General features: G+C 45.7%; 1 protein-coding gene across 1 annotated transcript in view; it reads right to left on the bottom strand.

Annotated features, from left to right (window-relative positions):
- The window catches only part of ADGRV1 (adhesion G protein-coupled receptor V1), a 321,712-nt gene that overhangs the window by 144,512 nt on the left and 163,271 nt on the right, over nucleotides 1–13,929 (bottom strand). Inside the window, exon 83 of the mRNA XM_056849141.1 lies at nucleotides 13,755–13,855. Coding sequence (XP_056705119.1) covers nucleotides 13,755–13,855 — 101 coding nt within the window. The remainder of the gene's footprint in view (nucleotides 1–13,754; nucleotides 13,856–13,929) is intronic.

Here is a 13,929-nt window from a genome sequence, read left to right on the forward strand (position 1 = left end):
CACGTCCCACGGCTGCATCTCTGGCGGAGTCCACATCCATGGCATAGTGGTTCATAAACGTGGTGGGCATGGACCATGTAGCAGCCTTACAGATGTCACGAAGATCTATCCTGGACGAAAAAGCGATGGACACCGCATACGCTCTGGTGGAATGAGCCTTAATCATAGGAGGGCACTCTTGATGAGCAAGTTCGTAGGCCAATTTAATGGTTGACGTGATCCACCTAGAGAGGGTCTGAGGAGACGCACGACGTCCCTTACGGTGTCCCCCGAAGCAAACAAAAAGGTTATCATCCTTACGGAAAGTATGAGACCTCTGAATGTAAAAAAGGAGGGCTCTTCTAACGTCTAGGGAGTGTAGTGCCCTGTCAGCCTCGGATGATGGGTGAGGGAAAAACACGGGAAGGACAACGTCCTGTGTGAGGTGAAAAGATGACACAACCTTGGGTAAAAAGGAGAGTTTTGGCTTTAACACCACCCTGTTTGAGTGGAACTTAGTATACGGCGGGGAGTGTGAGAGTGCTGAGAGGTCGCTAACTCTTCTTGCCGATGTAATCGCGACCAAAAAGGCCGCCTTGAAGGAAAGCAGAGCCAGCTCACAGGTGGCTAATGGCTCAAATGGAGGTCTCATGAGCTGTGATAAGACTAGAGAGAGACTCCATTGGGGAACGGGTGGGGTGACAGGAGGGTATAAATTAGTGAGATCCCTCAAAAACGTTTTGGAGAGAGGGTGAGAAAAAACTAAGAGTCAATCTCCGGGTGAAAAGCCGAAATTGCGGCTAAATAAACTTTAATGGAGGAATTCGATAAACCATCATCTTTAAGGGAAAGCAAATAATCAAACACAGTGGACAGTGGGCATGTTACTGGCGAAACATCTTTAGCCTTAGCCCAATCAGAGAAACGCTTCCACTTAGCGTCATAGGACCGACGTGTGGAAGACTTCAGAGAATGCAGGAGGACCTTAGTTACTCTATCAGACCACTGCTCTGGGGCCATATCCTCCAGGCAGCGAGTTGGAGAACTGGGGGGGGGAGTGGAAGGGGTTCTTTGGAAGGAGAATGTATTCCCCTTGCGCAAGTGACATGAGCACTGCAAACCATGACCTCCTGGGCCAAACCTCCTGTCCTCCTGGAGTGACAATAATGACATTTGTCCTTTCGTGGTTCAACTTGGCTAAGACCTTGTGAAGTAGAGGAAAGGGGGAAAGAGGTAGAAGACAGCCCCGTTCCAAGCTGCTTGAAAGGCATCTCCCAGTGAGCCCGGGCTGGCTCCTGCCCTTGAATAAAACTTGGGACACACTGAGTTGAGATGTGTGGCAAAGAGGTCTATCTGCGGATAGCTCCACTGATGGAACAGCTGGTGGAGACATTCGCTGCCTAATGTGAGCTCGTGTGTTTGGCTGGGGAAGCGACTCAGAGCGTCTGCAAGCATGTTGCTTGTGCCCGCAACGTGTATTGCCACGAGAGTGACGTGATGGGCTATGGCCCATTCCCAAATGTCGCTGGTCTCCTTGGAGAGCAAAACGGACCCTGTGCCGCCCTGCTTGTTCAGGTAGTATTGGGCGGTAGAGCTGTCCGTAGCAATCTGAATGTGGTGTCCTTCCAGGTGCCCTGCAAATGAAGACAGAGCAAGACGGATGGCACGAAGCTCCAGGAAATGTATGTGCAATCGGGATTCTAAGGGAGACCATGTCGCCTGTCCCCTGAGGTTGCCACAATGAGCCCCCCATCCCGAAAGGGATGCATTTTGTGAAGAGGTGCATTTTGGGGGAAGGGCAATGAAAAGAGACGCCTGAGAGAATATTAGTGTCACATGCCCACCATTGCAGGGAGGAAATGACATATCTGGGAATGGAGAGGCGTTTATGTTGAGGGTCTATATTGAGTCTGAATGCCCGGAGGAACCAATTTTGGAGCGGGCGCATGCGAAGGCGTGCAAACTCCACCACAGCCGTGGTGGAGGCCATGAAGCCTAGCAATTTTTGTATACTATAGGCCGTTTGAAATCTGTTCTTAGTGAATCTAGCCACTAGCGCCTGAATGGCCCGGCCTCTCTGCGTAGGTAGGAAGGCTTTGGCTTGCTTGGCATCCAAGTGTGCTCCAATGAAGGTCTGCACCTGAGCAGGGACGAGTTTGGATTTGGAAAAATTAACTAAAAGGCCCGGATTACTAAGGACTGAAAGGATTAAATCCACCTGTTCAGCCAATCCTGACTGTGACATGCCCACTACCAACCAATCGTCGAGGTAGGGGAAGATTATGCAACCCTTCAAGGCAAGGTGAGCCACCATGACTGCGAGGTACTTTGTAAAGGTTCTAGGGGCTGTAGATAACCCGAAGGGCAACACATTGTATTAATAACATTTTCCATTACATTCAAATCGTAGGTACTGACGGCATTCTGTGTGGATCACGATGTGGAAATAAGCATCGCGGAGATCTAACACCACAAACCACATATGTCTGTCTAAGAGGGGGAGTACTTCCGGGAGTGACAGCATACGAAATTTCCTGGTCTTAATAAACACATTGAGCTCCTGGAGATCCAGTATAGGGCGCTTCCCCTCCTTTTTTATCCACAAGAAAAAAGCAGGAATAAAACCCGCAATTCCGTTCAGAAGGTGGAACCTCTGAAATAGCCCCTTTAGAGAGGAGACTATCAATCTCTCCTAAAAGTAGGTCAGGGGCCAGTGTAGGAGATCAGCCCATGGGCCTATAAGGAGGTAACGTATCAAACTCTATGAAGTAACCAACATTTATTATCTTCAGAACCCAAACATCACTGGTAATTGCAAACCAAGCATGGTAAAAGGCAGACAGGCGATCAAAAAAACAAACAGAAACTTCTAGTCATGCCTGCTTAGGCTTATTGAAACGGCCCAGGGACCCCCTAGGGCCTTTATGGACTCTAGGTTTGCTCTGAAACTTCCTTTCGTGCTGGACGCATGGAAAGGAGGAGTGGAATGAGGGTTGCTGAAAAGGACCCTGGAAGCGGTATGGGCGGGAGGGCTGGTTGGCCTGTCGACTGAAATAGCGACGCTTAAAGTCGGATGCTTGAGGTGTAATCCCTAGAGACTTTGCGTTTGTCTTATTTTTCTTTAAGCGATCTAGGAACGTGTCTGTTTGGTCGCTGAATAAGGATGTTCCTTCAAAAGGAAGGTCCTCGATACGTGACCTAGTGTCATAAGGAAGGGCAGACTGGTGGAGCCAAGCATGCCTGCGGATGACTATAGCGGAAGCAATGACCTTACTAGACGAATCTGCTACGTGGCGTGCCGCCGTGAGCTGCTGTCGTGCTAGGGACATGCCCTCACACTGTACGGCCATGGCCGAAGGGCGTTGGTCTTCGGGAAGGGAAGATTTATGGAGAGACACGATCCCATAGGGAATATTGATATCTTGCCATAATGGCAAGGAAGTTGGAGATGCGGAGGCCTACCGCACTGGAAGTATATATTTTTCTAGCGAGAGCATCGAGTTAAGGCCTTCTCTAACTTGTGGAGAAGAATGTGCTCCCGATCTATATTTACCAGGCAGTGCCTCTACAATTACTGAGTTGGGAGGGGGATGTTGATATAAGAACTCTCCACCTTCCCTGCGTATCTTATATAAGTTTTCCACCCTTTTGGAGGAAGAGGGAACTGAGGCGGGTTTAGCCCAGTTGGTATGTACAACTTCGAGAATGCTCTTTATCATCGGGAGGGCTACAGGCCCCGCATCAGGGCAATGGAGGATATCCATAATAGCATCAATTGGACCAGAGTCCTCCGGTTTGAAATCAATTTTGAGAGCCTTTGCCATGCGGATCAATTGCTCCGCGTACAAGCGAACATCCCCCGTAGGAGAAATGGGCTTAGAGTCCCCGACAGTGTCCTCAGGTGAGGGAACGGAAGCGCGGGATTCGTCATCTGAGCCAGGAGAGAAGGAGGCATCATACTCTGAGTGAGCAGTGTCCCTAGAAATAGAAGGAGACCTGGATATAGTGTTCACGGTGTGAAGCTTGCCTTGGACGGACTGGAACCTTGGAGGTGTGAACAGGATGGCGAGACGGTGTGCGTCGGCGATGGGAATCTTTGGAAGGCGAGCGTGTACAGGAGTGACAGTGTCGACGAAGGTCGACCGGGGATCCCGAATACACCGACGGTGTAGGATATTGGCGTTGAGAGGTATCTCGGCGCCGATGAGAGGGAGACTGGCTCCTGGAGGAATAACGGTGTCGACGTGTAACTGGACTGTGTGAACAAAATGAACGGCTATGTCCGGTAGATTACTGTTTGGAAGGAGATTGTGTACAGTGGGTAAGCCAACTGCGCTGTGAAGCAGATCGGCGTCGATGGGATTTAGATCGGCTCCGATGGTTAGAACGGCTCCGACGGGTGGACCGGCTCTGATGGGTAGATCGACTCCGATGAGAAGATGATCGGCGCCTACAGGAAGCAGATCAACTCCGATGGGCGGATCGACTCCGACTGGAGGTTGGTTGGCGTCGATGGGAAGATCGGCTCCGACAGGTAGGATGACGGCGTCGAGAAGTGGAACGACCTCGATCAGAACGAGGCAACGCTGGGCTTCGAGAACGACGCCGTGAAGTTGACCTATGCTGAGACCGTTGGCCAGGCTCAAGGTGAGACGAACCTTGTGGCGACACCACTCGACTCTTGTCGACCGAACGTCGAGAGTCCTGCTGGGTGCCTGCAGGAAGTGGTGGCCGAGCGGCGCCATCCTGAACCATTGCGGATTCCGCCGCAGGCCCCTTCTCAGTATCGAGCATTGGGGATTTGGTAGGCACCGAAGGCACGTCCTTGTAAAGGTGAAGGAGGTGCTGCTTAAACTCGGCGGTCTCCTCCTGGGCCCTGCTTGGACATGGAACCGAGGGGTAGCCAGGGAATGAGGAGGCGAGTCCTCAATAGTAATCGGATGGCGTCGGGCAACACTGGAGGCAAGCGAAGCCAAAGGATGAGGCGACTTGGCCTGGGGTCAGCGCCGAGGGGACGTAGAGGCCGATCGGCGTCGAAGAGATTTCATAGATCGCAAAGGCGATCGGCATCGAGGAGACCTGAAACAGGATGGATGCCGAGAAGAGCCGTGGACGCTGCCATCTTGCGACCCCGGGGCAATGAACTTAGCCGGTTTAATAATCACGGAAGATGGCGTCTTCGAGGGGCCACCTTGCTTGGACGACCGTTCCAATGCCCGGGTGGACTTTTTAGTTGGGGGCCCCGCCGGGGGCTTCTCGGTAGAAGGACCGGGTTCAGCAGACTGACCTCTTGGACGAAGAGACTCCTTGTAGAGGTGAGAGAGAAGGCGAGTAGAACGAACCCTCAGAGCCTTCCTGGTAAGTTTGGAGCAAATCTTACAAGTTGCCACGATGTAGCCTTCTCCCAGACAAGGGAGGCAATCTTTGTGAGGATCAGTCTTCGCCATTTTGGCACCACAAGAGGTACATTTTTTTAAAAGTGGAGCCTTTTTGGACTCCATAGCTAGAGAAGAAACTAACACGTTCTCTCTCCATGGCGGCAGAAAGAGAACTGGAGGGAAGAGTGCTCCCTCCCCCTTGGGTCATGTGACTGATGGGTGGGAAGGCGGCATGTCCCAAGGGGAGGGGAAGCACTCTCTTTTAGATTTTGCTAGAAGCTGACAAATCTTATCCGTGGCTGGCCTGTGCCTGCGCAGTCCCCAATGTGGGACTGCATAGAAGCCACTCAGATGAATAAGATATTCCAGTGTCTTGAAAATGAAGGTTCAAATTCTGCCTTAATTTTAGCCCAACAAAATCAATGACTGTCCAAGTTTTCATATGAACAGGACTTATATTTGAGGAAAGGAGAACAACGGCAGATGGATCTTAGCCCCATTATTTACAAAAATCAATGTAACTGGTAAATTCCTAGCGCAATGGGAGGAGTCTCTTCTTGTTCCAGTTTATAAAAACAGTTCAAGGCATGAACGGGCAAATTACACACCAAACTGCTTACTATTAGTAGTCTCCAAACTTTATTCTGCTTATTTGAATGTTAGTTTACAGGAACTGGCGTCACAGACCATGGGGCTTTCAAGGCAAGTGAGAAGCAGAGGTGGTTTGCCATTGCCTTCCTCCGCAGAGTCTTCCTTGGAGCTTTCCCTTTCAAATACTGACCCTGCTTAGCTTCCGAGATCTGACGAGACTGGGCTATACCATGCTGCCTTCCCTCCCGCACATTTTAAAATAAGGGAATATGCTTGACTACAGGGTAAGCATTAACTAACCACTGTGGTTCCACACGGACTCTCAGTTTCACCGCCAATCAACTTGTATTGCCTGGAGAAGTGCTCTGAATAAGCTACAAACTCATGGAATAGTGATTGCCAAACAACTAGCACTGGCTATGATCTCAGGATCAAACCAGATGTGATGCTGGAATAACAGGTCTTCCTGGTGCTTTTAAAGGCAAATTGCACTTTGTAGTACATCTGGGTTCAGACTGGGGCAATGATGCAGGAAGAGAAGTTGAACCCTTTGCACACATTTTCATCACTCAAAAAGAAACATTTAAACTCCCTCTCCTCCCCATACTGCAGCCCTGACTTGAACTGGGGGCGGGGGGGGGGGAGGAGGCAGTGGCTACCAAAAAAAGCCACCAAGAAGATCCAGTCATAGAACTTCCAATGCCACTTCTCTTTCGGCTTTTAACTGATTTGGTTAAAATCAGTAGTGTACCTTGATTTCAGTAAAGCCTTTGATAAAGTCCCCCATGATCTTCTTGAAACAAAGCTAGTAAAATGTGGGCTGGACACTGCTACTGTTAGGTGGATTGTTAATTGGTTAACCAACCGAACCCAAAGGGTGCTCATTAATGGCACAACTTCATCCTGGAGAGGAGTGACCAGTGGGGTACCACAGGGGTCTGTCTTGGGACCAGTATTATTTAATATTTTTATAAATGACTTGGATGATGGAATAGAGAGCATGCTAATCAAATTTGCAGATGACACCAAGTTAGGTGGGGTAGTTAATTCCTCGGAAGGTAGGGTCAGAGTTCAGAATGACCTCGATAGACTGGAGAGCTGGGCCATAAGTAATAAAATGGATTTCAGTAGGGAGAAGTGCAAAGTACTTCACCTAGGCAGAAACAACATAAGGCACAGGTACAGGATGGGAGAGAGTTGGCTTGACAACAGTACGTGTGAAAGAGATCTGGGAGTCTTAGTGGACCACAACATGAGTCAACAGTGTGATATGGCGGCTAAGGCGGCCAATGCAATTCTGGGCTGCATCAATAGGAGTATTGTGTCTAGATCAAGGGAAGTAATACTACCACTGTATTCTGCATTGGTCAGACCTCACTTGGAATACTGTGTCCAGTTTTGGGCTCCACAATTTAAGAAGGATGTTGACAAGTTGGAGCGTGTCCAGAGGAGGGCGACCAGAATGATCAGAGGTCTGGAATCCATGCCTTATGAGGAGAGACTTAAGGAGTTGGGTTTGTTTAGTTTGGAGAAGAGAAGGTTGAGGGGAGACAGTTGTTGAGGGGAGGTAGTTGTTAGTTTCCTGCATTGTGCAGGGGGTTGGACTAGATGACCCTGGTGGTCCCTTCCAACTCTATGATTCTACTACACTAACAGTACAGATGTTTTCAGCACTACTTTTACTGCCACCTGCAGGTTTTGGTAGTTTACAGATGTCCAATTTAAAATAGCACAATCAGCACCTGGCTCATTCATCTTCTGTGAATTCGAGTATTACCTAATAACAAAGGCTTCAATCTGTTCCCTTCTTTTAGTCAGTAGCCTACCCTATTCACATCTGGAAAGCAGAGTCGTATTTAAGTTAAAGTAAGGTTTGTTTTTGGTGCAGCAATACATACAGTCCATAAGTATATTGCACATGCAAGCATCACTACAAGGCAAGGGAGTTGCACATGAACGGGCTGACAAAAAGAAAGAGTTCTGACACTTTGAACTGTGTTTTTTTAAAACCAAGTTCAAGTTGTTAAAAGAAAAAGAACTCCAGGGAAAGGAGGCAAGTCAAGTTTATTCCAGTTGCATAGGGATTCTTCAGCTGACTTCCATCCAAGAGACTGATCAAGTCCACGCCAGTTTAGCATCAGCAGTACTGCAGGTATAGACACTTCTGTACCATTCACTGAGCCTCCTCCACTTTCATGCACAGGTTCAAGGTACAGCTCCTTAATCAAGCAGTACATATCTAAGCTTTAATGTTTGTTCCAATAAGATGACCCTCAAGGGGCCCCAACATACAGGCAATCCATACGCTTGCCCTACAGCAATGCAGCTCAGGGGGAGGCAAAGAGTTTTTCAGCTGCTCAAATAGCTGAGAAGCTCAGCTGGCTTCCGCCCTCGGGTCCTTTGGCTGTGTCCTATGATAGTCCCACCCACCCCCGCTTGCTGGTCAAAATCTTTTTGCTTAGAATAGAACATAACGATTAAGGCACCAGAGACATTGGGAAAGGATCGCCCACCTTTTCCTTCGTGGAGGGATGCCACCTTTTAATTAGAAAAATAGGCCTGCTTTTACTGCTGACTCAAAGTTTATACCTTTCTTTTATTCAGGACGTCCTTTAGAATTGCTTCTTTTCACACAAGACAAAAAAATAGACGGAGAGAAAGAGAGAAAGACTCTTGCGGTAATCTTAAAGATTGATTGAGATATAAGCTTTTGTGGACCAAAGTCAATGTAGCCTGATGCAAGAAGTATATATTCCTTCTTGTTTGTACTGTAACAGACAATTCCCTCCGGCTTGGTCCCCCCACCCCTTCAATATCTCCCCCTAACATCCAGAACCAGGGAGGGGACATTCCATTAGTTCACCCTACCAAAGAGTTTTTATTCACAGATATTACACTACTAGTGTTGGTAGAAAGTGCCATCAAGTCGCAGCTGACTTAAGTAGAACCCGTAGGGTTTCCAAGGTAAGAGACAAACGCAGGTCATTTGCTATGGCCTGTCTGTGCATAGGAACCCTTAACTTCCTTGGTGGTCTCCCATCCAAGTACTACCCAGGACGGACTCTGCTTAGCTTCCAAGATCTGATGCTTTCAGGCTAGCCTGGGCCAAAATGTGTTTGGTCCATATATATTATATCATTGGATTAATCTGTGGCCCTTTAAAGAACTGCAATAGGTGTATAGTGTATTGCACAGTTTGTGACTTGTATGCCCAAGAAGTCTGTTTTGTTTTTAATGTGTGTTTTAAGTACACTGTTGGATTAAAGATATATTTTGTTTAATTCCTCTTTATAGTGTTACCCTTAACCTCCTAGGTTTCCAATTCAGTTTTGGGTTGGGTTTGCCCTTTCTGTGCTGTTGTTTGTAGGGCTTTACAATACTAGCCAAATTATTTTCAATTAGTGAAATTGCAGCTTTGATTTAAAACATTTTTAAGAGTAGAGATATCTGGTTAAAAGGGGGGCTGTCTTGGGCTCAGGGTGAATTATTCAATAGCATCTTTAAGTTTAAGTGATACTTGGGGGGGGTATACCTCTTTAGTTACCGTTAGAAAACAACCCTTAACAGATCTACTCAGAATCCTACTCAAGTCTATGCAATGGGGCTTACTCCTATAGAAGAGTTTTCAGGCTTGCACTGTCAGTGTGGCGGGGTGGTTAAAAAGAAACAACTTTAGAAACAGAAGCAGTAGCAGCATGCCATAGAGTCCCACTGCCAAAGCAGCCATTTTTTCCAGGTGAACTGATCTCTATTGGCTGAAGATCAGTTGTAATAGCAGATCTCCAGCTAGTACCTGGAGGTTGGCAACCCTAGTGGGCTGACATGCAGTAGTACAAAAAGAGATCAGGTTATGGGGAGTAGAGAAACAATAGAGGGTAAAAAAATATCAGGTAGAGAAAAAAGAGAGAAATTGGGTGCAGGAAGACCTGTGATGCACCGGGGAGGGGGGAGGGTAAGAGAGAATAGGCCTAGAAAACTGTACAGTAAAATATTTTCCCATGGCCAATCAAGTGGTGTGGCTCTCTTGAGTAAATAATATGATAATGGCCCTCAGAAATATCTGACTTGAGAACCTCCGCTGTAAACCAATACAACAGGCAACAACAATTCCTTCACTGTCCTTTCCAAGGTGGGAAAACTATGCTGTCCCTTTCCACCCCTTTCATCAAAAGAAGGAGGACCAAAGAAGAGGGAAACTGCTTATGTAAAATAGATGGACATGACTTCAATTAAAGCTGCACGGTCATAACCCGCTGGCTGACTTTGCTTCCAGAAGGCATAAACAAAAATGCAGGTCTTGTCCTCAGTGTAACTAGTGTTTCATCATCATCATGTTTATTGCGGTCAATTGACCAGTTCCATATAAAATTCAGAGATCTACGGTCACGCTTCCAACATCCAAGGAATACAAACCCGAAAACGAATACTAATAGTTAAAATTCAATAATATACATTAATAAACAAATACAATAATATCCTTCATACACTATTTAGTAAAATCACGAGTCCCCATTAAGAGCTGGAATAAAAGTATAAATCGGTTTGGCCTTCCTTATATTCCACACCAGTCTACAGAACCTGGCCACCTGTTTTGTTATGTCTGGGAATTCATCATTACCACTCAGTTTTGACAAGAATATAAGAAGAGCTCCTAGGGCCCCCCACCCCAACTCTGCCCATCACTAGGCCCTGCTCACACTGTCATTCCCTCCCATCCATCCTCATGACAAACCTCTGTGTCCTACCCCGCCTAGTTTAAAGACCTTGCACCACCCATGCTCACAGCCCCCTGCTCTGCCCACAACCCTTTCCCTGGCAGTGCTGGGAAGTGTGTGCTGCTGGGACCTCTGCTGGATCGGACCAATAATTCATTAAGTCCAGTATCCTGTTTTCCATAATGGCAGACCAGACGCCTCAGAAGGCCCTCGAGAGGTCTCACCGAAAGTGATTACATTTAATGTTAAGCACTTCAAAGCTATTGATTTCAATGGGACTGAAACATGCCTTGTTCTCTCTAGATTTCAATTTTGTGACTGAATCATATACACATCAATAGTGAAATAAAAGCTAAGTTGCCAACTGGGGCCCAAACCTTTGCACTGGCATACCTTTCAGTGACACTGTAATAATTTCCTGGTAATGCCACCAAAATCATGTTGCTAGATTTCAGCCAAAGTTCACAGAGGCTTCCTTGGAAGCAGGAATACTTGCGTGTCAAGGGCCCCCATTAAATGTCACATTTAGTATAATCCCATTCAGACAACAGGAGATGCATGCTTTTCATCAGAAATACTTCTTCACAGCGCCCAGAATACACCAAATGAAGCTCGCAGTCCTTCACCCGGTATTAATCAAGTTGCACGAAATGAGCAAAGGGTTTTTTATTGGCAGTGAAAATTAAAAGGATGAGATAAGGAGTCAGGGAGGCAAATTACTTCAGTCTGGGTCCTCGCTTTTGGCTATAACACGTATGCTGACTGCCTTTATTATCACCACACTTATTCAGTATTGCCAGTATCCATAGCCAGAGGGAATAAGAGACACTAAATTAGTCTTTCATCTACTATACTAATTCAGAGGCCTTTTCAGGATTACATGGACTTCCTTAGGGCGACATATGGAACTGTCATATTTATCCAGGCCACGTCCTTTATTCCTTGCATCGTTTCCATTTCTTTCTACTCCCAGAGAGCTTCCTGTTCCATGCATTCATGCATCTGGCTTATTTCTGTGGCTTTGTAGGCTTACTTCTGTGATGTCTATTATATCCAGCACTTGGAACTCATTTCCTTTACTTCAACTTGATACCAGGCCAATCCTTTGACATTGTGCCTAAAGCAGCTTTTTTTTCAAAATAACCCAGCTCCCATATAATTTGCATTAAGGAATTTTAGTACCATATTTAGTAGGTGATCTTAATAAATAAAAGTAAATAAAAGACTACTGCTCATAACCTTTCCATTCTCAAATCAGAACAAACACAAATCTTATTAGGACACCATAAAGCCAGGAAAAAGTTATTTTTGACTCACAGTGTTGTAAGAAACATTTATCAATGAGATCCCAGTCTTTTCATAATTATGTCCTTGTACATACTGCAGATGTTAAATTCATTGCAAGATTTCAATGACAATCATTACAGTATTTGAATGCAAAATAGTTCATCTTCTCTTGATAAAGAGTATTACTGCAGCACAACAGCTAGAACAGTGAAATGGTTAATAGATTGAGCTATCTGAATCAGTAGGGCCCTGGTTTAGATGATGCAATATGAAGATAATAATGCTGACCTTATCATACAGGGTGTTGAAAGAATTATGGCAAGAAAGGGGTGACCAGCAAGGACCTGCTATCTATACAAGTGCATTCTCTGTGGGGACCCCCCCCCCACTTATGGAATGGCCTGCCGTGGGGGGGGGGGCAGGAAGGCTCCCACACTTCTGTCATTCTGCAAACTATGTCAAACAGGAGGATTTTTTTATAAAGGTAGGAGGGCTATGGTATAATGGAATGGTTCAGGGAGGAGCTTTTATAAAGGGAACATGACTGTAGTCTATGCCACTGTGTATGGTATGTATTCTCTGTTTACTATATGCATTATTCTACTCTTTCTGCATTGTTTTCTACTTTTGTAATTCCATTGTCTGCATTGTTTGACACATCATGAACACATGAAACTGCTTTACACTGAATCACACTATTCTATCAACGTCAGTATTGTCTACTCAGACTGGCAATGACTCTCCAGGGTCAAGCAGAGGTTTTCACATTTTAACAGGAGATGCTGGGTGTAGAACCTGAGACTAGGGTGTGCATTTGGTAAACCTGAACCAGAACCGGTAAAAATATGGTGGTAATAAAAGAGAGATGAAAAAGCGGGTCTTGAATAATGCCAAATATTTCAGCATTATTTGGGGTCGCTTTGGCCCCACTGCCATTTTCCTCCCTTCCTCCCCACTCTCCTCCTCACTTCCCCCTTATTTACCTGAGTCAGATTGCTGCTGTTTGCCAGCTCTGAACTCCAACTCCAGGTTGGAGCTTGCAAAAAGCGGCGATCTGAAGGCCCTAGCAGCGCAGAACTGAATGCCAGGCTCTGCGTAGCTCAGTGCTCAGCTCTGCCCCGTGTATTTTTCGGGTTTGGGTTTAATAAACCCATTTTTTTTTCAAAAAGCTGAATCCATTATATTTGGCTTTTCAGATTTTTTGAAAAATTCTGGGTTTATTAAACCCGAACCAAAAAAATACTGGGGGGAAAAGGTGCACAGCCCTACCTGAGACCTTCTACAGTACATGCAAAGAAGGTACTGTGCCACTGAACAATGTCCATGTCTGATACTGTTTTGAATTTTTTAAATTCTAGTCCTAGTGTATTATTAGATGTCTCACGACATTTGCTTCATTTCATACCACATAATGCACCTTTTTGTGATAAAGACAGGCTATACATGAAGTAAATAAATACATTTAAATACATAGAGTACCTTTTCTTCACCATCAAGTAAGAGTAACCACATTCAGATCCCACATTTCTGGTGTTGTTGGGAAGGAATTCGGGATTAGAGATTACAGAATGTGGCCTCCAGAGGTGTTGTTTCACAACAGCTGTCTTTTTTTTTTTTTTACAAACTAAGCTCTGTATATATCAATATTTTTTCCAATTTTCAATACTTCAAAATTAAATACTTATGTAAATTTTACAACAAATTGCTAGATTACTATTCTCATGTTGCCTCCAACACAATCTGCAACTCTTTGAGGAACAATTAGGAAGAAGGTAAAAATAATTATATTTAACATTTTTCCTACCTGAGTACCCAGGCAGGCAACCATCATATGAGTAAGAAGTTTAGCTGCAAACACTGACGACCTGGCACAGAAGAGGTGTGCAAAAATAGCCAAGATTAAGCCTGTTATAAAAAGAAAGAAAATATGCAGTTATTGATCAATTATCAAATGTTGCATATGACAAAGTAGATAGAGA

This window comes from Euleptes europaea, chromosome 4, assembly GCF_029931775.1.
Source record: "Euleptes europaea isolate rEulEur1 chromosome 4, rEulEur1.hap1, whole genome shotgun sequence".
In the NCBI taxonomy this organism is placed as follows: Eukaryota; Metazoa; Chordata; class Lepidosauria; order Squamata; family Sphaerodactylidae; genus Euleptes; species Euleptes europaea.